This window comes from Fragaria vesca, linkage group LG4, assembly GCF_000184155.1.
Source record: "Fragaria vesca subsp. vesca linkage group LG4, FraVesHawaii_1.0, whole genome shotgun sequence".
In the NCBI taxonomy this organism is placed as follows: Eukaryota; Viridiplantae; Streptophyta; class Magnoliopsida; order Rosales; family Rosaceae; genus Fragaria; species Fragaria vesca.
The window spans coordinates 18,381,104-18,404,634 of NC_020494.1; the positions used below are offsets into that span (position 1 = coordinate 18,381,104).

Here is a 23,531-nt window from a genome sequence, read left to right on the forward strand (position 1 = left end):
AGAGTGAAGAAGATGAAGGTACGTGGTTCCTTATAACTAGCTGGATCTAATCTTACTCACATGGCTTAACCAAGATTTCTTCTGCAACACTAAATTAACTGGACACGTATAAATATAAGAGATTGATCATGAAGTCATGAACACTTTGTACTTGGATTATATAGCTATCTGTCTATCTTCTTCGAGGGACCATATATATAAATAGGTACTCTGGACCATTATTTGGTAGCCGCAGTAATAATATCCCGGCCAAAACAGTTTGGTATCTTCATGCAATCATGCTTCATGCTGATCGATACTTGAGTTTGATGGGAAGAAAAAGACAGGCTTCGAAATAAAAATGAAATGACATGCACCGTCAATATTTCATTTTGTTTTCTCTGCAACTAGCTAGAGGCTCTTGCAGTTGTATATGCTCTCGATCACGTTTCATTATATTAGTTGCTTTGGCTGCCCTAGCAAAGAGTCCACTTCTAATTATGAAATATGATAATGATAGTAATCGATTGGTTAATAGATCCGGATCCTCTCCTTCATTAGTTAGGCATGCTACTATTAACATCATTATGACAAATCACCATCCTTTGATTAGTTATCCACACTAGGATTAATAGCAATTACCACCGAATTTGCGACTAGAGAAAACTAGGAAAAGCTTCTTCTCTAGCTCTTTTTCAGGCCGGCATTCTCTTTGAGGCTCTCCCTTTTTGACGTGAATAAAATGAAGACAGTATGATTGGTGCCTAGTTGTTGTGCCTGCCGGCCTCTGCTGATTTCATATAATTCAACAAATCACATCAATCGATATTTGCTTTCGGCTTTAGCTAATTGCACCATTCCCCTTTTACTTGAGGTTAAGGAGGGGTTAGGGCTCGTTTGGCAATGCCTATGAAAAAGCACCATCCCTCGCTTCCTCAACAAGCACTTTCAATTTCAATAAAGGACGCGATGAAACTAAGAATTTATGAACATGAACAGGACAACAAAAGAAGGATGAGTTGGACTACAACTAATATAGTCCGCAGTCCGCACCCTCAAATAAGTTTTGGGGCCATTTGACTCTGAATTTCCCACAAAATGGCACAAACTCAACTGGCATAGAAAGCCCACTACCACTCAAAAGCTTAACAAACTTCGATTTCATCAACAATCGCTATAAATTTATGCTGAGGAACGCCCTGCCAGCACCATCTATTGCAAGGTCAAGAACAGAAATGAATGATAACACCCATATGAACTACTATTTATGATCAGCAGCATTTTTGTTAGAACGTTAATAAAATAACATAGAGCTAGTATATTTGTTCACAATCCTAATCTAAAAACTATTATTCACAAAGGTTGGGAGCATTCTATGTAGAAGTAAAAGAGGAGACAGACAAGGATTAAATCAAGCATGGAATCACAACTTGATCGAAAGTTTTCAAGGCCAATTTTATATCCCCAGAAAATCTGTAATGCATGTTACAGGTATCTTTAGAAGTTCATAAACTGGTCTAAAGACGCATCTTACCATCATTTCTCAACCAAGAAGCTAGACTGGGGATCTTAAACCAATATTGGATCTACCTTGACTGCAAGTACTATGCATACATTTCATGACATGACCTTAGGCAATCAACTTCAATATATTGAATCAACCAAATGGCCAGGAGGTCTAGCATACATGAAAGTATATTGCATGTTCGTCCTTTTAGCTGCCGATGGCGAAATGATTATGCCTTGAGGTGCAAGGCTCTCAGGCCTGAGGATTATACAGTCTGCCAGCTTCATTTCTCCACAACCCCAGAGTTTCATCCCCCTACAAATTCAACAAGGATCAAAATTTACAACGTTAGGAACTACGGAAATTTCAGTTGCATACATTCAGACTTCAAAACAGCCAAAGGTTCCAGGAAAGTAACAGGATATAAAGCATCTATATATGGATCAGTTACCGTCGTGCGTTTATTTAGTATAAGAATTTTCGCAAGTATGAAGGCAAAATGTAAAATCAGTGCATTTGTTCATACAATAATGAAGCTTAAAGCTTGTCTTTGACAGTTGAAACCAAAATGCACAATGACTCCAAAATATAACTCTCCTCCTAAACCAGACACCACATACAAGATCTAACATTTACGCAATGATATCGAGAAGTATTTACCTCAACCAAATTTGACAGGTTCGGGTTCCAACTGATATCAGTGATATGGTGCTCATAGATCAGAATCAGAAAGAAGTAATATGAAGCAGCGACTAGCAAGCGCTTCATTTGCAGTCTTTTGTACAATGATCTCAGGGAAGAAGCCAGATCAGAATCAAACTAATTAGCTCATCAAAATTGGGCATTTAACCCTAAACCCTAATGTGTCTCAATGTTGTAAGCTGTCTCAATGCGTCTCTTGTCTTCTGTATAAGCTAGTAGACTGCTTGTCTGGTCAAATAACTTCTAATAATAGGAGGTCATTCTGAAATCCTTTAATATGACTACATTATTAGCTCATTCATTCATCAACAACCTGGACACAGTTGAAATCAATAGACCATTCAATGCCCTTTCTACAGATGTTTTACTCGACAGAACCAGGAAACCAGAGAAGTAGATACTGTAACAGAATCATCCCTGGCTTCTGCATTATAAACTATAAGCCTAATGCTGCGTCTTACCAAAGCCATAGCTCAATTTTGCCTCTGGCTATGCTTCAACTAGCTGAGTCCCTGTACTAGGTCTCTTTTCAATATTGATCAGCACATAAGCCAGTCAAGATGCCGGAATGAAAAGAATAGCTCAATTGCTTAAGTTGTAACAAAGATTGAACATGTCAACACCAGAATTTACAGTGTAACAAAACTATCCCAGCCCGCCACCAAGACCACACACCATCCTCCACAAGTCATCACTGATAAAAACCAGGTTGCTCCTTCTAAAATGACCCCTTGTCCAGCAGAAAAAGACCCCCATGGTAATCCATACTGTTAAACAACACATCTTCAACAACGAAAACATTTAAGATGATGTTCAAAAAAAACCTGACCAAACCATTTCAACTCATTGGTGTCTAACTTTGCAATTGAGATTGTTCAATTCATAATAGGATGAACTTCATATGAAAAAGTAACGGGAAGACCATCAAATTTAAACTGTCAAAACATTCGTCTACTGCTGCCAAACATGAAACATTCAGCTACTCACACAATCACCAGCTTTTGATAATAGTATAAACATTCCGCTATCCAAAATGTTATAGAGACCCTTCCAAAAAAATAGTATCAATTAATACCAGGAGACAAAACCCTCTCCCTTCGTTACATTGAAGACCAGCCAAATGTTCCACAATCTGATTGCAAAGCAAAGAGCTATAAAAACTTGCTCCTACATTAATAAGTCAGATACTAAAATTCATACTACCTCCAGATACCGGCCTACTTATTCTTCACCGTTATCCCAAGCTCCCCTGCAACAATCACAGTAGTCGCCATATCCAGAAACATCCCATGCTCCACAACACCAGCAAGCTGCAAAATCGCATCGCTCGCCGCCTTCAAATCCCCAATGGCTTCCTCGAAATACAAATCCACAATGTAGTTCCCATTGTCTGTCACATAAGCCTCACCCTTCGCCCCCGAACAAGTCCTCAGCTTCGCAACACAACCCGCCTCCTCAAACAAGCTCTGCAGCCTCCTGGCCGTAAACTTCCAGCAAAACGGCACAACCTCCACCGGCATAGCCAGCCCGCTACCCCCCAAATGCTTCACAAGCTTCGACTCGTCAACAATCACCACGAATTTCCGGCACGCTCCCTCCACCATCTTCTCTCTCAGCAGCGACCCGCCTCGGCCCTTGACCAGGTTCAGGTGGGGGTCCACCTCGTCGGCGCCGTCGATGGCGAGATCAATGACAGGATGGGAGTCGAGATCGGCGAGAGGGATTCCGACGGAGACAGCTTGCTCGTGGGTCTTCTTGGAGGTGGGTATGCCCACAATGTTGTGGAGCTTCCCCTGGCGGAGGAGGTCGCCGATTCGGTCGACGGCGTGCTTGGCCGTGGAGCCGGTGCCGAGGCCGAGAACCATGCCGGACTCGACGTATTCCACGGCCTTGTAGGCGGCGATTTTCTTCAATTCATCTTGGGACAGAATCACGGAGGGGATAGAAGCTGAGGAGGGAGGAGAGGACGGAGCAGACACCAAGATTGCACCTTCCATTGAAAATCGGCGGACCCAGAAAAATGGGGGACTAGAAATTGGGGGAAATCTGAGAAACGAAAATGGGTGTTGAGGAATTGAAGAAAGGAAGAAGACCCAAAATCTGGAAGAGGAGAAGAGACCAGAAATTGGGGGAAAGGAGGAGTCTTTATTGGGTTTATTGAAGCATGAGAAATTAGGGTTTGAGGAATTTGGGGATTTTAGAAATGTGTGTCGGGCAGCATTGGCAGAGATAGGGTTTGTGAGGAGACGAGTTGGGGACGGAGATGGGGGATTTGTATTTATAGGGGAAGAGGAAGGTGGTGGGAAATTGAAGGGGAATTAGGGTTTGGATTGAATTGTAATTTATGTTGGCAAAGTGTAATACGCGTGGTGCGGAAAATATTGCATTATGTTTCTGTATTCTATGATTCTATGCCATGGAATACTGAGACGTTGGGGTTTTGGACTATGAAATGGTCCGTATATATTTGTGACTAGACAAAAATTTGATTGGAACTGCTAACTAATAACGGGTTTTACTCTTAGTTTCGTGCTTGACATATGAATTTGAGTCTTTGTTTTTACTTGTCAAGTCATATTTAACAAAATGTTGTACGTAATAGCTTTCTGAACCATTAATTTTCTCTATTGTGCGAGTTTCTAATGACATTTTTTCTTTCTTTTTTTGGTGTAAATACTAAAGTTTCTTGTTGGAAGTGTAGAGGGTTGATGTGATCCACCCAGTATGGTCTTTCTCTAGGATCGGGACGTCCATGCATTTTAGTATGACTGGCATGGCTGACATTCAATGGACCATATCTTATCACAATCATAGCATATGAATGGAATCAGATTTCCTATTTGATTATGATCATAAATAAAAACTACTAATTTTAAGTCCATGGTGGTGGTGGCAAACAACGCATGAGACTTGCCTTCATCACAATTCTCCGCATATTACTATTCTCAGCTCCACCACTCAGATTCCGATTCCTTTCACCGGATTTTCTTTCCCTGCGTTACTACATTGCTAAGCTACACCTGAATTCCTAACAATTTTTCTGAGAAACATTGTTTATATAACAGTGTTAAGAAAATTTTTTTTTTTCGTAACTACAGTGTTAAGATCTTGGATTTTGTTAATAGAGGTGTCGGTTCTTAGTTTTTATTATAGAATTGTTTCTGGGGCTTTCCAGAAAACGCGTTGTTTAATGCAGTTGTTCCATGAAAAAGAGGAGCTATGATTTGGGGAAGTTCATGTTCTTGGGAAAGTGAAATTGCTGTTTCAGTCGTCCACAGTTTTCTTCACAGTCAGTCTCGTGAGCAGCTAAGCATCCTTGGCCTTTTGTCTTTTATGGAAACCAAAGATAACAAACGCATTATCAAACAACAACCATGAACGAACTGCCGCGGTGCCGCCGCCATCCTTCAACCGCCACCAGACGGTGGAACTGCCACTTTCATACGTCTGTCAAAAGCTCGACTCGATTACAGTAAGCCAAGGATCATAACTAGCCCCAAAGCTTTGTGCTTAGAATTTGCGATACTTCCGAGTGTACCACAGTCTAAATCTTCAAGATGTGATAGAAAAACATGCGCAAAGCTATCACGTACGGTGGTAACGCATTGGTAAAAAATGAGACCCTTACAAATGCACTACTCCAATTCTGATTTACGTGCAGTGAAAACAAACTCTACTGTTTATGATGCTTATGGTAAAATTAAGGAATCACTGTCACATTTTTTGGTGAAAAGGGTCTGCAATATACCATAAGTCTAGAACATTTTCTTTCAGAAACCCACATCATAACTTCTGAGTTTTCAAGTTATAACTTTTATTATTCTTCTAAAAAAAAATTTCTAGTTTTGAGAATGCCAATTAACATTGTCGTAGAAAAATCTTCCTCTTTTGGCCAGTTAGGAAAAGATTCCAACACGTTCAACTATATAAACTAAAATCCCCTACCTGGAAGAAACTAATAATGTAACTAGTTTGAATTGACCATGCTTAACATGTTCTTCATGTGCAATGCTCGGTCCAGATTCATCCCAGGACTTCAAGTAAAGGAAGGCTTTTTAGTTTTCCGTCCTGGGAGAGAAAGAAGGTTGGTCAAATCAAATATTCATCAAGGTATATGCATATAGAGAAAGTGTGTCATCGGTTTGAAATCGTCTTCATAAACACACGAGCCACCTAAATTGCAAGAAATTATAGTCAATCTTGTGAAGGTGCCGTGAAGAGAGTACCTATAAGTTTATTACTATGTAAATGAAGGCATCGCAAAGACTTTACATGTACAAGTCTCCTACATTTCGAGGGCCTTTACAATACCATGTCCAAGAACAGAGTTCTGCAAACTTCTGGTGTCAATATTTGTTTCGACAGCTTTTGATCTTTCGATCAAGTTCCTCTCGTGTAATGTAAGTATGTAACATCGTTAAAGACTTCGGTTGCCATGGAAAAGGCACATATTAAACATGACAAGTAAGCATAGAATAAGCCAACAAGGACTGTCTATCATTCAAAAAGATCACTGATAAAAATCACAAATCCATCGTTTATGCAATCCTCACAGGTATGCTATTAGTTTAAAGTAGATAACAATATACAAGGAAAGGGAGAAGAGAGCAAACACATGCTGCCAGAATAGAAGTGCTGAAGCCTCACTAACTGCATATCCCCTCAATCTGGCAATTGCTCCCAATAGAATTGCGCTTGGGGTTGTGTACTGCAGTAAAAGTACAAACCTATACATTGCGTCACCATCAACCAGAAAATCGAGCTTATCGGCCAATGCCACAATACCAATTCCCACCAGAGGAAGCACTAAGAGCCTTGCCACAGATATACCAATTGTAGTTCGAATGCCAAGTTTAGAATCATTTGGTCCCTCTGCAAGCATACCCCCAAGAATAAGCATCACAGAAGGCACCATAGCACCAGCTAAAATCTCTAAACTATCTGTGAGGAAGGATAGTGGAGCATCATGTCCGAAGACAACAGCTTTCAACTGAGGCACGGTCCCAATAATGATAGCCATCAGTGAAGCAATCGTTGGTGGTTGAAGTATGTGCTGTATTGGAGTTTGTTCAGCAACAGTTCTGATCCTCCTAACCACCCTTGGTTCAGCCAAACACCTAATGGACCTAGGACTGTTTCCACCACTTTCTGCAGAGAGATCACCATCTGGTATACCATTCTGTGAAACATTTGAGATGCTGTTGAAAACACCAGCAATAAAGGCTGTCTTGGAATGCTCAGTTTCCTTTTCTTCAATACCAGGCCATTCAGCTTCCACTAGTAAAGGCCTACTGAGGTCGGTACTTCTGTTCTCTCTCGACTCCTCAATTTCAGCCCCTTCCTCAACAACCTCATAATACTCCAATGGTGGTTCCATCATATGATACACAAATGTATAAACAAGAATCACAGCAACCCATTGGGCAAAAGAGACATAAGCCACCCCTCTTGAGTGACAATGAGGTCCAAATGGATTTTTCTCAGTATGACAAACAGATCCAACCAAAGCAAGCGGGAGATTTCCTGTATTCCCAAATGCAGTCATGATAATAGTAAATCTGTTCAACTCTGGAGGCGGACGACATACAATCACCACCAAGTACCCAAGGAAGCAACCAATGAGTGTACTCACCAACACATTAACTGGGATAAACCACCACTGAACAAAGTTTTCAAGCGTAATCGACTCGCCTAGTTCGGTAAAGATTAGACAGGGCAAGAACAAGGCGAAAACAAGCTTGCTGAGGAGCTTAAACGTTGCTCTTGGTATCATTTGAAATTTTGGGTAACCGAGAACCAGTCCAATAACTGTAAGGGACAAGAGTTTCATCAAAGGCGTTATCGCACTCATCACATCCCCAGTGGATTCCAAATTATTTTGAACCAATTCAACAAGATACCGAGACATCTTTCCTCTAATTATTTGCAGATGAAAAGCAATATCTCCTTCTGCAATAAATCAAACACGAATACTTTAAATGAATACATCAACAACTAGTACCTGACTAAATTTGAAACTCCACAACATAGATTCAGCATAGCATTTCAATAGTGAACAGAACCAAAGAGCATGCAACATGGGTTTTGCCACAAACCCAACACAAATCGAATAAAGAACCAGACTTCGTTCCGAAAACTCCCTCAATTGCCTCACAGATCAAACCAAACATGGGTTCTAACGAATTCCACACAACGCAACAACACAAAAAGGCAAGAATTTAACATCCATATACACAAAATTGCATTAGAGAGAAAGAGACTTACAAATAGAATGATAGAGAAAACCGGAGAGGATTGAATTAATGGTTGAAGTTCCAGAACGGGGCTTCAAACACTTTTAGCCAAAATGTCAAAACGAATGTCTTTTGTTTCTTATAAATAATGAAGGGTGGGATCAACCTGAAGAAGAAATAGGCACACCAACTATAACCAGAGAGCTGTCGTCACCTACCGGATAGGCAAAAAACAATTTGAGTTACTATTAATCCCATGCAATAGGATTCACAAGAGAGAGCTTGAAATCCTAATGAAACAAGAAAAAGCTGAGAAAGGAACAAAAGGCATACATGCAATGATACAAAAATGAGATAAGGTCTGGTTTTTGGAGCTGGACACATGCGTTTGATCTAAACACGACAAATCTGATGGTGAATGCTGAAACAGGTCGGGTCGAAATCAAGCTTACAAGTTACGACGCGGTTGCCTAAAAGTAGATGAAGATAGGAATAGGACTTGGGAGTCCTACTTTGGTCTCTCGCAAATTTAGGGGAAGAAATAGAGGAGTGGATTTGTCATCTGCTGAAGTTTTGGTGTTGGGCTTCAAAGCTTACTGTCTTAGGAGTTTCAATGCCTTCGAATTTCTTGTTTTGGGTTTAGGCCCATTTTGAAATTATATATGCCTTTTCTTTTCTTTTTTAAAGGACATGCCTCTTTTTTGAGAGGAAAAACATGTACATGCCTTTTCCATTATGATGTTTATGGTGAAAGTTTTGCACTAAAAAGAAACAACGAAATAGAGCACAAGATCTCTAAACACACTCTTTAGGCTCACAGTAATTCAAATGAAACGTTAGAAGAACATAGAGGGGCAAACAAGAAATTAAAGCTAAAAGATATGAATAAGAATGCACCAGCAATGCTAACTAGTCCACCATAAAATTGGCCAAGGAACACATGCCGAAAAATGTTGGTAGTGATATGAGATGCAAATTTACTGATGTCAAGTATAACTGTATAAGGGTCCGGATTTTTCATGGAATAGTCTACCGATTATGAAAACAGTCAATGAAGATCCTGGAATACACCTCCACAAAAGATGATAAAAATGATCAAGTATAACTGTATTTAAAACCTTTCAGTAAAGTCAGTCCCGAGTTCCTAAATTTCTCAGCAACAACAATAAGAGCATTTTGATGTTCATTACACAAAATAAAGTCAAATGGTGCTTGGTCATGATAAACCGAACCATTAAAATTCAGTTCGTAATGACGAACATAAGGTGAATGTTATTGTCAGATAACATGATATAAATGGAAAATGCAGGTGAAGAAAAAAAGATGAAAATAACGAGATAACGTAGTATGTTAAAGATTTAGAATAAAAAAAAATGTGTGTGTTTAAAGAATAGAAATAGAAAAATAGGCAAAGGTGAAGGAGGAATCGATAGAAAAGAAAAATATACAGTAGATGGATGGTTTGTGAAGTAGATAGAAAAGAAAAATAAAAATGAATAATTGTGCTGGCTATGGGGGTTCGAACCCATGCGCACTTATGTGCAGTAGATCTTAAGTCTACCCCCTTAACCTCTCGGGCAAACCAGCTGTTGATGTATGTCTGTCTCCAATACTTGTTTATATTAATTAAGAAGTTACGAAAGTTCTATCATAGTATCAGACCATGTCGGCGTGTCTTTTAGAAGCACCAACCCTCACACAATCACACACTCACACACACCATTGTAGAGCTAGATTTTCCCCACGGTGTCTCCCTAATCATTAACCTCTATAAGTGTATATACAAAATTTGATTATTAATAAGTTAACGTCTTCGATAAAGAAAGTTCAAATATGAACAGTAAGAACAACGCCGGTCTTGTACCACACTACAGCTCATTGCTAAATTCATGATTCGTGAACTTCTTGATATTTTATTTTCCTGTACTTTTCCCACTCATATTAAGATATTTGCGGCAGAAATCTGGACAACATTGAGGAGTAAAGAAAACTTACAGAGGGAAAAAAGTGTGTAGAAAAGAGTGAAGAAATGACCAGACGTCGTAGTACATTGGTTATGAAGTGAGATTCCCTGATTCTCAACAGTTGTATCATATCAACATCACATCATATGAACAGTAAACCCATGAGGACCAGCAGGGGGATGACCGGGTCAGTGTGAGACTACTGTAACTGTACTACTCACAGACAGCACAAGACCACAAGTCATCGGAAAACTCAATTACTCCAAAGAAGAAAGCTTCTGCGATCAGCCAAGAGTACCAGTCTCAATTCAATTTTGGTAAAACTTCATCTTACGCTACGATTCCATTTTCTAGATATTCCTAGCTTCTTTCGGAATTTGCACTAGGGAAAGCTGTTCATCAGTTCATGGTGTTGGTTCCCTCCAAAGAATCAAATGGTTGGGAGCCAACTAGATCGGTTGGTTTTCAGAACTCCGGACCAACTATGTATATATACATCCTTAACTTGTTCTTTCTTTTTTGGTAGCTAACTGTCATAGGTCGACTTCAACGTTCAAACCCTAGAACTATTCAGGAGGTTCATTTTACCAGAACTTTACCGGGGATCGAGGAAAGGAATCAGGTACATATATACTGTATACACATATATTATATATACAGGTACACCTACGGATGGGTTGGATGGGTAGATGGCCAAACACACATTGAATTATACATTGTGTAATGGAGTGTTTGTTCACCAGCTTTTAAGTTTTCCCGATTGAACTCATACATGCATGAGAAACTGAGAAAGATCGAAGACGGGTACAGTGAATTTGACTTTCTTCATGTTAAGACGTCAAGTTAATGGTCTGCAATTCTTCGTGGAGTCATGGACTGTGTATATTGGATTGGATATGAAGGGGAAGTTCTATATCAAGTGCATTTTGCTTCTTCTTTTTCGTTGGTCTGAACTGTGATTATGTGAAGACTGCAGAGTTTAACAGTCTAAAGTGTCTGACTTCTACTTGCTCCTTCACGAGTTCACGGCTTCGATCATTTGCAAGCAATCCAACCGATCAATTATTACTTTAATATTTGTATTTTTATGATGCTGTCCTTCGACAGGATAAACGTGGCCTATTGATTATTATTGTATCGATACTGTTTTAATTTAACCACTTTTAAAACGTTGGGTTTTAACTACAAAAGATCTTAGTACAATTATGATTCATCCATTTATAAGTTGTATTTTTTTTATCTTTTTAATTTCTGATGTGAAATCTTTCTTCTTAACAATTTGATGATTTAACCCTTAAAAATGGGAGAAGCACGCGGATGTTCTAGTCTCTAGTTCTCTACTAAAAGAAGGAAATTTTCACTGTTTATATTCTAATGGTTTTGGTAAGTGACTTAAACTTGGAGTGATTGCAAAAATCCTTGAAAACTACAAATATTTCATAATTGAATGTACCACTACCAAAAGTGTATTTATAATTTTACACTCTTATACATATTCTGTAAGTTTTTAATCAGTGTTTTAAAACAAGATCATCTAACCTGCCGCCTAGGCGGTACTTAAGCACTCAAAACCAACTATCTGTCCTAATAACGTCGTTACGAGTTCTCAAACCCTAACTACCTGCAATGTTTTAAAACAAGACCGTCTAACCCGCTTAAATGATTTTAAGGCGCTCCAGACCTGCCTCCGCCTCAGAAGCGCTTAGCGAGTTTTGAAACGTTCTTTATTTTTTGTTTTGTTACAAATTAGTGTTAAACGGATGCATGGAATTACAAGTGCAATTGATGATGTGGAGCCATGGAGGTATACACGTCATATATATTCGATTTCAACCTCAGAGCTCAATGTAGCCATGAGATAACACAAATTACCCATCCAGCTGTGTGATATGATATGATATGAGAGAGAGAGAGAGAGAGAGAGAGGCCTCTGCCTGGTAGCAGCAGAGTACGAAATATTAAGTAGGGGTAGACGCGTCCTGGCTAGCTAGCAAGTCTGATTGAGTTGAAAGGGCATGACAAAAAAAAAATTTCAAACAAGACATGATGAAAACCTGCCCTAAATCACTGCTTCTAGATCTGCATGTCGGTCTTTAACCTAAAAGTAACTATCTAAGGCCTCTATATATTCATACCCTTGGCCAGTTACTTCTTCCTACCTCGTACCCTTCTACCACTTCTTGCCTGCAGTTCGTTCTCTCATTAGCTACTATCCTCCCAAAGCTCAAATCTCACTTTTGATCTATCATACTCGTTGTTATTTCATGCAGAGTAATAGCTAGGGTTATGAATGGTTAAGGCATTAAAGGAGCATTCGTCAGTCCAGCCGAGGCAGTTTCAGGGCTTAAACCCAGCTGCTGACTCGTTGGTTCAAGAACTCATCAACATATAGGCTAAACGTTGGTGTGTTTCTGATTCAACGATTCAGGAGCCGAGGTTTGCTTTTGCTGTCACGACTTGGACTGAAGGGTGCTCCTTTCATTTTAGACAATTAAATCCCTAATTTCTTATAATTTCCTTTTCTGGGTTTTAGATAATTTCCTTCTCTTATCAGCTATATATATTTGGTTTGGATAATCTAACTGCATAAGATAGATTGATAAAATATGGTTAATGTAATTAGCAAGGAAGGAAAATATTGCATGTATGCTTGTTCATGTAGCATGCAGCAGTAAAGTACATGCTATATTTTTGCTTTAATTTTGATTTGGTGAATGAGTGACTATGTAGTATATACTAGTCTCCCATACCTATTCTTGCAGAACTTAAGGTCATGTCTCCATACATGGACGTACTATGCGACTATGACTACATGTAAGCGACTCTGAAGTAACCATATATATTCTGGGCCTTCTTCTGTCAAAGAAGAAATGCACGAGATCGTTATCGACTTCATATGACCAGCTGGCCGGGATTGTTTGTGTTCGACTTTCGGCCATTTTGTTTTTGGTTTCAGTTTCTGGATAACTAGCTTGTTGCCTAATTAAGTACAGGAGTACACTGCATATATTGCAAAGTTAACCTCTTGTATACTAAAGACCTTATTGGTGTAACCGGCAACTCTTCTATACAGTATACAGAACTAAACTCGCAAGTTCTTTCGTACATATGCCAATATGTTAATTTTTCTTTGTTTGAAGACATGCATGTTCGTTTATGCAGAGATCGAACACATGAATGTTTCTGCAGAGTTTATGCCAAGAGTTTCCATATGCCGAGATGTGTGTAAAACTTTAAATCGAGTCTATGAAGAGTATGTACATGGCAGTTAATTAGAATCTGGTTGCATAGTTTTATATATAATTGACCTCTCCCTTCTGTTGGGTCTCTAACTATATGACTATATCCCAAAACGAATAACTTTCCACTACCTGTGAGGGATTTATTTGGGATGGTTTTCTTGAGATTTGGAAGATTAATTGATTTGAAGTGTAATTTTCAAATTTAAGTATCACGTATGAGTTTGGAGTTTAGTTCGCAAAATTGATGTACAACCCTACAATATTAAAGAACGAGTGACATGACCTACTTGTAAAATCTGAGAGTTTCCCCAACTTAAATTCTGAAAGTGGTGAACAAAAATGTTATACCTAGCTATAATTGAGCAAAGCATGATTCAGTTAATTAAGTTCAGTCCTTTTCCTAAACTATGTGATCATCTTCCCAATCATTTGACAAGGGTTGCTGGCCGGGGGGGTATCATTTGAAAAAGAGGGACCAAATGTGTCCAAAGTTGTTGAATAATCAACAAAAATATATATAACTTCCAATTTCCTAATGAGCTGGTATTCTCAATAATTGTAACTGCTAATTGCAGCTGGCCATAGTCCAACAGTCCAATTGTCCAAGATAGCAGAGCTGTATACATGGGGTGACGTGTGATGTTTTAACTAGGCAGACAAGCCGGTAGATGCATCCGTCTCATATGGTCTAAGGAGATAAATTGTTATGTTACCCTATTCAGAACAAATCCGTGAGAATTGATGGGCTCAAAATAGATGAAATCTCCGAAACAAATCTGTGAGAACCGATGGGCTCAAAACGGACAATATGTCAATAGTATGGACCAGGCCATGTTATATGATGGAACAGATTTCTCATATAAAGGCTGGTCCAAAGCTTCACGTAAGAGTGAAAAAAAAAAATACGAAACATAACCGTAACTTTAACATATGGTAATTTCTTTCAGAATCCGCTAATGGGAAATTTTTTAAGCTAGTGGCAATAGATAAAGGATTTACAAACACCCTACAGTCCTCCTACAAACAAATCTAAGAGTTGCTAAAATGTTTCTCTCATAAACCAAAACCACCGGTCAAGGCCCCTTTCGTGATCTCCAGCAAATGGGAGAACACCATGAACGTCGAGGCCGGAACACTAAAAACGATCAAAGCCATGAATGCGAGAGCCAAGCTCGGCCTGGTGTTCATTAACTGCGACTGCAACAGACCCATGGCTTGGCATATGATCGAGTCGTAGCTGGTGTAGTACCTCTTCTCCCAGTCCATCCACTCCGCCGGAGGCTCGTAGTTCCTCTCCACCATCTTCATCTCGTGGATTCTCTTTCTCAGAACGATCATGTTCTCATCCACCAGCCTGCTGCTGTAGTTCTGGTGGTGATCGTGCGCTTCTTTTCTACTCGATGCAACAATTCTAGACCTCGGTCGAATTAGGGTTCCTGCTTTTGATGAAGAACTCGAAAACGGGTTGAAGACGGGGGAAGAAGAAGAAGAAGAGAGGAGTAGTGCAGAAGTTGATGCCATTTTTTGTTGGTTTGGTGATGAATAATGATTGGGAATTGTTTTAGATGTGGAATGTGGAGGTGGTACGCACTTATATTTATAGGTCTGGTTTGATGGGAATGACGATTATAGAGATGGCCTGGATAAATTAAGGTGTAGATTGGAAGGAAAATTAAGGACGGGGTGGGGGCATGTGATTTGGAGACGTTGCTCTCAAATAGTTGAGACTTAGCGGGTAAACCGTGTCTTAATAATTTAGAGGGACACCTACTTGCCCTTTTAACGCGTATAAGTTTTAATCATGCAGGAGATTTCGAAGAAGCTACACTAGTTCATGTCACATCATATGGAGCCTTGTTTGTCTTCTGGTATAACGTTTATGTTAATTGGAATAATGCTTATACTATTGTTGGTTTTGAGTTTTTACGAATGGAAACATTTCTTGTCTACGTATAGAGTTTATATACGAGTTTTGGTGAGTGCAAATAAGTTTTTTGCGCCGGCAATTTTATTTTGATTAATCAAAATTTCACCGATTATTGAATTGCATCGATTGAAATCATAAAACTTTTAAATTTCAGTCGAATATATTAAGTTGTCAATTCTGGCTATGAAACTAGTTCACAACAGTTCACATTTAATTTATAATTTTATGTTTTCTTGTTATGTACGTACTTGATCAGCTTTTCAAATTCATGTCGTTAATCTAAGTTGGAAAATGACAACATAAATATATACGATATGGATCACTTTAAAGAAACAACATTAAACTCATTATCAGAAATATCTCACTGATTACCGATTTGAAATTCATAAAATTGTAATTGAATTAATTGTTCATTTGGACCAAAGCACTCCAATTGTGGCCAATCCAACCCTAATTCGAAGCAATTCGATGTCAATCAAGCACTTATTGTGATTCTTAATGACAAGACACCAAGTGGTGCATATGTGAATTTTGTGCAGCCAACTTTGATCATGCATTTATGCCTCTTGTTGGTTCCTTCACAACGACTATGTATATGATATACTTGTAAGATTTATCATCGTTTACCTGATCATTTGAAAAATTATTCGAATAAATGCCATGAGGCAGATTTAGGGTCGAGTTCATCGTATCTAAGGCAAACGACAATTTCAATATATAAGAAACTTTTCCAGGAACTACTAGTCGTTATTCGTTAGATGGCTCTATTATGTGGCAGAGAGAATCATTCCTTGAGAGTTTGAGATGAAACATGCATGAATTATTGCGCAGGTCTTTTGTTTGTTCATGTAAATTATTGGGGTTTCTGAATCGGGTAGACTTGGACGGCGATTCATAATGTTATACAAATCATTTGGAATCCACAACAATTCGTTTAGTTTTAGGGAATCAAGACATGGGCGGGCGAGATGGAATTAATCAAGCAAGGCTTTAGTTCGAAGTTCACTCAGAAAAATGGATATATAGCTATTAGGAAACAGCAACTCATCAGCAAGAAAATAAAGAATTCCGTTTGCAGAATAATTACTAGTTTAATAAGTTTGGCCTTCAAATCATCGCTTAATTATTTAACTAGTTCATTGCTGGTTTTAGATAATTAACAATTCGCAGGTCTTGTAGTTGACATTAATCTATATATGGCTCTCGATCTATGAAGTATGAAGCTCCATGAAGGATGATCACGTTGATGAAGCAAAGTCAAAACATATATATGTTATACATAGCTCCGATAATGATTAACAAAGATGTTGTATATATTTGCGTGTTAATTTGATAAACATTGTTCAACAATTTTCTCATAACTTAAAATTTAGAATATAACATGAGTTTCTCACTAAAATTAACTTACTGTTATACATGATTGAAACATTTCGGTAGCTACACGATCGACTAGACGAGTGATCATTTACCTAAACAGCTAAACTAATTAACTAAAGTTGAATCCCGTTGGCTAATAATATACCCTTAACGATGTCGAACAGAGGGGACATCAAAGCAGCAGTGGTGACCGGCACGCTAAGTGTAAAAAGAGCAAGTATTCCCAAAGCTAAGCAAGGCCTCGTTTTCATCAATTGGGACTGCAACAACCCGACGGCTTCATAGACATCTGAATTGTAATGCGCATGGTATCGCTTCTCCCATTCCATCCAATGCGACGGCATTTCGTTCCGATCACTCGTCTCAGTCATCTCAATATCATGAATCCTCATCCTAAGAACAATCATGTCCTCGTCAACAAGTTTACCGTCGTGATTGTCACGATCATACGACGCAGAAACCTTCATGGGGCGTCGTCGTCTCCTCTGCAAACAAACAAGTCCCGTCTTGGGACACGCCTGGTTGCCGGAACTGAACCACGGTTCCGGTGAGACAGCCGAGCAAAGAGAAGAAGTAGTCGCCATGGTGTTAGATATTACAAATTTTACAATCTCCCAAATGTGATCGATGATACCAAACTAATGAAGTATTTTGTGTTAACAAAGGTAACGTGCATATGGAACATATATATAGGGCAACACAACAATTCAGGGCTGGTGCGTGTCTTGGAATCTTAGAGAGCAAGGAAGACCGCGTAAGCATGACACTTGGATTTGGCGCGTATCTTCTTTCTTTATAGATTGGTTCCTAGAAAGTTTATAAAGCACATTTGGATTAAGGAGGATAGGGAGAGGAGTGACGTGATGGAAACCAACTCGAAGAAGTTTCGGTTTGAGCAAGTCCAGATAGGGGCGGTGAGATAAAATCGTATTATAAGCAAAAAGCAAAGCTTGTTTTCCGGTGGAAGGAAGGAGACTGTTACCCCTGTACTGCCTACCCATCATACTCATACAAGTTGAAGAACTCGAAGTTGTTAACAAGGAAGAAGATTGTAGCTTAGATTTTGCTTGCTAATTCATGTATGGGAAAATTGCGTGCAAGCAACATTTGATTAGTATTCACGGGTTTAGAGCACATTTACTTCATTCACGGATTTAAAACCAGGCTTAGTGATTCTTGTCAATTTGTATTGTTTATGTAACTTGTAACGTGTTCTTATTAAAGGGTTAATCCACGTCATTAGATTTATAAGAAGAGAAAAGACCATTTGATTATTGAGAAACAGATGAAACCCAGCTCATCTTCATATCAGTTACGTCACAGCTTGTGAAGTTCTTCGGTCGCCAAACCATTTTGAAGCAAGCATACATAAACTTTCATCGAACCGTAGAAGCAACAGGCTCATTGGGGTAGCATAAGATCTGAAAAATTATGTTCTACGTGACATGTTTGAGTTGATATGGATCTACAATGATCGCGTCATGATGTATACAAATGGCTCATTAGAGGCCCTGCTTTAGTGCAAAGATATCTCCTTTACTTAGCACCTGTATGAAATAAACCAATAAATAGCGGCACTTCTGATAAGAACTATACTAATGCCCAAGTAATTACAAACCTTCTAGGATAAATGGAGGGTCTTGGTCAATTGGAGGTGATTCAAGTGGCTGGTCTAGTTCAACTTGTTTGGGTGTTACGGGTTCATCCGGCTGTTCTTGTATTTCAACTTGTTCGGTATTTATAGGTTCAAGCTGCACTGCTGATGGTTGGGTTTGTTCAAGAGGTGCGGCCACCAGCTGCTGGTACTTCGGTTTGTTTTTCTCCATCAGCAGGTAAGTTGTGCAATACCAAAACAACAGTATTCTACTTTGAGCTACCACAGTTTCTCTAATATGAGTACCTCCAAAGGAGATGCGTTCAAGTGCCTGCAGGATAAACACGATACACAGTAGAATATAATCAGACATAGAAACGCAGGACTCAGGAGACAAAACTATCTGTATGTGCAACCCTGTTTCATGAGATTATGGTCTTAAGGATAATTATGTTTCACAAGATTGTATTACGTCTTCTTAATCAAGAGTTTGAAACTTTAAGCATGAGTGTCCATGTACCTGTTCTCCATCTTGAATATCAAAAGAATGTTGATGATCAAATTGAAGACCACGAAACTCGTTGATGCAGAGCCCTTGAAAAGCCCTGAAAGTAAGGAAGAAAACATAAAATTCAGACAAGGAAAAGAGAACAGGAAACTAACCATTCTGTTTAGGATAATAACAAACTTTAAGTAGTTTATTGGCAAGTAATCTCTGATCTTACCATCTGATTAGAGATGCCTGAGGAATCCAGCGAAAAATAATTGGTGTATTCTTTGCATTCACGTAATAACCTCCAAACACAAGAAAAACTGTCATAAGTGACGGTCCCACGGCCATAGCTGCTTCAGTGGTTGGAACCATAGCACCAACTGTAAGACCCATAGCAGATGCCGTAAAAGATTCCATGGTCACAATACCACAAAACTTCCCAAACCTGTAAGGCCAAAGAAAAGTTTGTAAAATGATCCTCATAAGCTTAAGCAGTTCCTTGTTCACAAAGTTCAAAATGATAAGAGTTGAAAAGAGACATAACCAAGAATCTTAGCACCACTAAATAATATATACAATCAGTATTAAACTCTACACTCTCTTTTCCGACTCCAACCATCCATTCTCACCAAAAGGAAAAATACAGATATATAATTCTTTTGCAAGGTTTTTGCTTACTCGGATTACTCTCTGATCTATTTCTATGGATTTTGCAAAGAGTGACTCAATCTCAGCTTATTCACAAAGTCAAAATCAACAAGTATATTATACAAATACCAATTTCTATTCGACAACTGAGGGAATTTACTGCCTCTTTTATTGTGATTGTCACAGCTTCAATATATTCATTGTCAAACTGCCTACTATACAGACATACACATGTACACGTTGTTCGTGTAATTGTAACACTACATGAAGGTTAACTGATTTATACAGCTATTTAGCCGATGTATGCATCATCATCAGATTCCAATATACTTCAAAATTCTCAATAAAGTAAGAAGTTCCAGAATGTCATCTCATCCATTAATAACAATGACTCACAAACCTGGATAGAGTAGGATGAAGACGAGCCATGGGATACAAAACAGCACCAAACATTAAAGGAAATGCTGCTCCAATGGGAATCTCAGCCAACAACTTAGAAAGAAGATAGGGTCCTAATGTGTAAGACCCTTTTGCATGCTCTCTATTTACTATTGCACGCTCCTTTGGAAAGACACCAACAGTCTTTGTGAGAGCAGCCATTGCTGTGTTTATTGCAGCAACCTGATAGAGAATATCCATAAACACGACCGAGAAGCTTTAGAACTTATATAAGAAACTGATTCAATAATTATGTATGTAATTGAAGAAGCTTTTGATAGAGAATAATTAAAATTATTGACAAAATAGTCATTTTTCATATATATATGTCATTAACTTCTATGAAGAAGCTGCTATTGACGGAAATGAGGAGTGTCTTTGTGGAAGTGATTTAGGTAAAGAGCAATAGTTCTTGTAGCAAATCTCAAACTTCATAGTGTCTTTTTTTTTTCTTTTTTTTTTGTTTGTTTAATTCCCATCAGCTTGTAGCAAATTTAAGTCCTCTAAAAATCATGTAGTACTACAATGCACTAAAATTTCACACCTGAAGCAGTCCCAGTCTGTCTTGGATCGATGTCTGAGATCTTCCCATTCTCCAAAAAACTGATCCAAATATTAAAGCTGATGCAATTGACATTCTTGCACGAACTTTATTTGTGGGTCCATCACGAGAAGCCTAGTCAGTTGTAGGTTTCGATTAGATAAATCAGGAACAAAAATCAAATCTATGAAACACACCAAACTAAGATGTAAAACACCATTGCAAATAAATGCATATCCTTTTCATTGATAAAGATAGAATGTTACTTAAGTGTGGATCTAGTTGTTCATATTGAGAGTGGTACAGCGCTTAACCTTTGTCTGAATGGTAAAAGGACCCCATTTAAAAAAGAATCTTCAGCTCAAAGTGAATGACTACAATGTCCTCATCAAATTCATGTGCGCAATTGTTTGAGATTTACCTAATCTTGTATATGAACCTAATATTAGTAATCCTAATTCTATTTTAATGAGTAACTATTAAGCATGCTAGTAAGTATATACCTGCATCCATGCACGCCTCAGGAGCAACCGGAATTGCCTCCACCAACCTCCTTTCTTCTGAACTCTACTTTTCCTGCTGAACCTGGTGGTGTTCTTGGGAATTTCCCTTAAAGTAATTGGAGTTGCATACAGAACTAGTGATCATTGTTGTGAAAATGATTCAACAAGAGCGTCTATTCTTTTCTTAGAAGAATACACACTTTCAGCAGAACTGTAGTCGATGGAGATAAGATCAGCTAGAAACTCAGCTGGGTTTTCATGATCCGGGCAATGGTACCTGTCATATCAATTGATAATTAGTCAATACTTTCACAACTACACGACCACAGATTGAAGCATGATTATTGACGAAAAAATAAGGGTTAAAGATAGCATTTGGTATAGGATATGGCCACCAACCCGAATTTGGAGAAGTATATCAGTGGTTCATCATGTGCAGGACCAGCATACACAAGTGAACCCTCTGTTAGCAACACAATGTCGTCAAATTTAGCATAAACAGAACCTCTAGGCTGATGTATGGAGCAAATCACGGTATGTCCTTCCTGTGCAAGCTGTCGAAGGGTTTCCATAACTTTCTCCGCCTGGAAGGCATCAAGTCCTACAAACAACAGAAGCATATTGTGACAAAAGACCATCTTTCTGCTCCTATAAAAGTAAAGAGACTGCTTCCAGAATTCAGGAAAACATAGCCATGCTACAAATCTACAACAGTCATCAACTACCATTGATTATCAGATATAACAATAAGATCGGACACAAAAACCAGCATTACCATATCATATACCATATGCTTATTAGTTATTACAAAGACGAAACTAAATAAGCACACATTGTAAGATGGAGAGTAGTATGTATGACAGATGATACATACTGCAAACAGTAAAGCACTGAGCTTGTTAAAGGCAAGATTACCAGTCGTCGGTTCATCAGCAAATATAACAGAGGGGCTTGCAATCAGCTCACACGCCACAGACAAACGTTTCTTTTCACCTCCACTAATTCCTCTGACTTTCGCATCGCCAACATTGGTATCAGCACAGCTGACCTTTTGCAATAAAGAAAGCAAATCAATCCAAAATTAAACTGTCAATCACCAAACCGTTCAAAACATATATCGAAAATGAACGTCACTAATGTTCGTTAGTCAATCTTACCAATCCCAATTTGAACAACAGATTGTTCACATACTCCAATCTCGCTTCCGAGGAAGATATCTCCGGAAGCTGCAACTCGGCGGCAAGAGACAGCGTCTCTCGCACCGTCAGCTGCGAGAAAAACAGGTCCTCCTGTCTCACATACGCAATCCTTATCACCACAAACAACAACAAAATCAGCACCACATAAATAATCACATTTCCAAATGCCTCACAAATTCAAACTCTTAAATCATAAACCAAAAGGCTTACTTATAGGCTTTGTTTGGGCCAGGATTTCCATTGAACTCTAACAGCCCCGATAAGCTGAGCCGCGAAGAAGCACTTAGCTGACCGGCGAGTACATTCAGCAGCGTCGTCTTCCCTGAACCGGACGGCCCCATTATCGCCAGTAGCCTCCCCGGTTTAGCTTCTCCGCTGACGTCATTCAGCAGAAACCTGACCTGAGCATTCCAAATTCTTCATCAAATTTACATTTACTTCTTCACATTTTCCAACTAGTACAAAACCAGAACAATTTCCTTTTGAAATTTTTGAACAACTCACTGATTTGGAAGACTTGTCGGAGAGGGAGCAGGTGAGGTTGCGCCACCGGATTGTCACCGGAACGACATTTCCGGCAACCGGATAGTCGCCTTTGTCGTTGATCACGTCGTTTCCGTCGTCGTCGTCTGCCAAGTCGGAGTCCGGGAAGAGTGCTGGGCCTGGGCCGGAGAAGAGACGGAGGAGGAGAGCGGCGGCGACGGCGGCGAGAGCCTGGCCTAGGCCGCTGCCTCCAAAGCCCAAAACCATCTGGCCCACTTTTTTCCCGCCAAATTGAGGCATATTAGTATATTACTAGAATCAGTTTGCTTCTTTGTTTTTCCAGAGCGAGAGCTGAGCTCAAGGGAGGAGCTTTTCTTTTCTGCTTAAAGAATAAAGATGATAGTCGGAGTGGCCAAGACGGCGTCGTATCGTGAGAATCGTCGCATGAGCGACGCGTGTCTCGGTAAGGATAAGAGTGATAACCGTAGTCTTTGGGTTACTATCAGAGCGGCTGACTTTTACCAGTCGGCCCGAAACCAACACAAGCCTTTGCGTAAAAGCCCAATGATGTTGTGGGAAATGGTAACTTTAGTGCCTCGTAAGTAATGTCAAGTGTCGTCGACAGCATGTTTATTTACTTGAAATGAGAAATAATCATTACGGATAAAAATGTTTTATGCGTTTACTAAATAGGAATGATT

At 39.1% G+C, this 23,531-nt stretch overlaps 4 protein-coding genes and 1 non-coding gene across 5 annotated transcripts; all 5 read right to left on the reverse strand.

Moving 5' to 3' along the window:
• Positions 1–3,289: 3,289 nt before the first annotated feature.
• LOC101293480 (probable ribose-5-phosphate isomerase-like) lies at positions 3,290–4,428 on the reverse strand. The gene has a single exon (XM_004297299.1). The coding sequence runs from the start codon at positions 4,183–4,185 to the stop codon at positions 3,406–3,408; it is 780 nt and encodes a 259-aa protein (XP_004297347.1). The 5' UTR covers positions 4,186–4,428; the 3' UTR covers positions 3,290–3,405.
• Positions 4,429–6,737: 2,309 nt separating this feature from the next.
• Positions 6,738–8,640, reverse strand: LOC101293773 (uncharacterized transporter C5D6.04-like). The gene is made up of 2 exons (XM_004297300.1): positions 8,453–8,640; positions 6,738–8,137 (listed from the first exon to the last, which is right to left on the reverse strand). The coding sequence occupies exon 2, from the start codon at positions 8,094–8,096 to the stop codon at positions 6,738–6,740; it is 1,359 nt and encodes a 452-aa protein (XP_004297348.1). The 5' UTR covers positions 8,097–8,137; positions 8,453–8,640.
• Positions 8,641–9,924: 1,284 nt separating this feature from the next.
• TRNAL-UAA lies at positions 9,925–10,008 on the reverse strand. The gene has a single exon. It is a non-coding gene; the product is annotated as a tRNA-Leu (tRNA).
• Positions 10,009–14,421: 4,413 nt separating this feature from the next.
• On the reverse strand, positions 14,422–15,189 carry LOC101294061. The gene has a single exon (XM_004297301.1). The coding sequence runs from the start codon at positions 15,146–15,148 to the stop codon at positions 14,681–14,683; it is 468 nt and encodes a 155-aa protein (XP_004297349.1). The 5' UTR covers positions 15,149–15,189; the 3' UTR covers positions 14,422–14,680.
• A 3,123-nt stretch (positions 15,190–18,312) lies between these two features.
• Positions 18,313–23,156, reverse strand: LOC101294355 (ABC transporter G family member 7-like). The gene is given in 12 exon segments (XM_004297302.1): positions 18,313–18,478; positions 18,550–18,856; positions 19,046–19,130; positions 19,251–19,463; positions 20,067–20,287; positions 20,649–20,780; positions 21,149–21,425; positions 21,548–21,749; positions 22,064–22,196; positions 22,306–22,456; positions 22,558–22,748; positions 22,852–23,156. Coding segments are annotated over 12 exon segments (2,202 nt in total). The 5' UTR covers positions 23,131–23,156; the 3' UTR covers positions 18,313–18,467.
• Between the last annotated feature and the right edge of the window lie 375 nt (positions 23,157–23,531).

What these genes read in the sequence shown, in the direction of transcription:
- LOC101293480 (XM_004297299.1), bottom strand. Translation starts at nt 4,185, where the DNA reads ATGGAAGGTGCAATCTTGGTGTCTGCTCCGTCCTCTCCTCCCTCCTCA.
- LOC101293773 (XM_004297300.1), bottom strand. Translation starts at nt 8,096, where the DNA reads ATGTCTCGGTATCTTGTTGAATTGGTTCAAAATAATTTGGAATCCACT.
- LOC101294061 (XM_004297301.1), bottom strand. Translation starts at nt 15,148, where the DNA reads ATGGCATCAACTTCTGCACTACTCCTCTCTTCTTCTTCTTCTTCCCCC.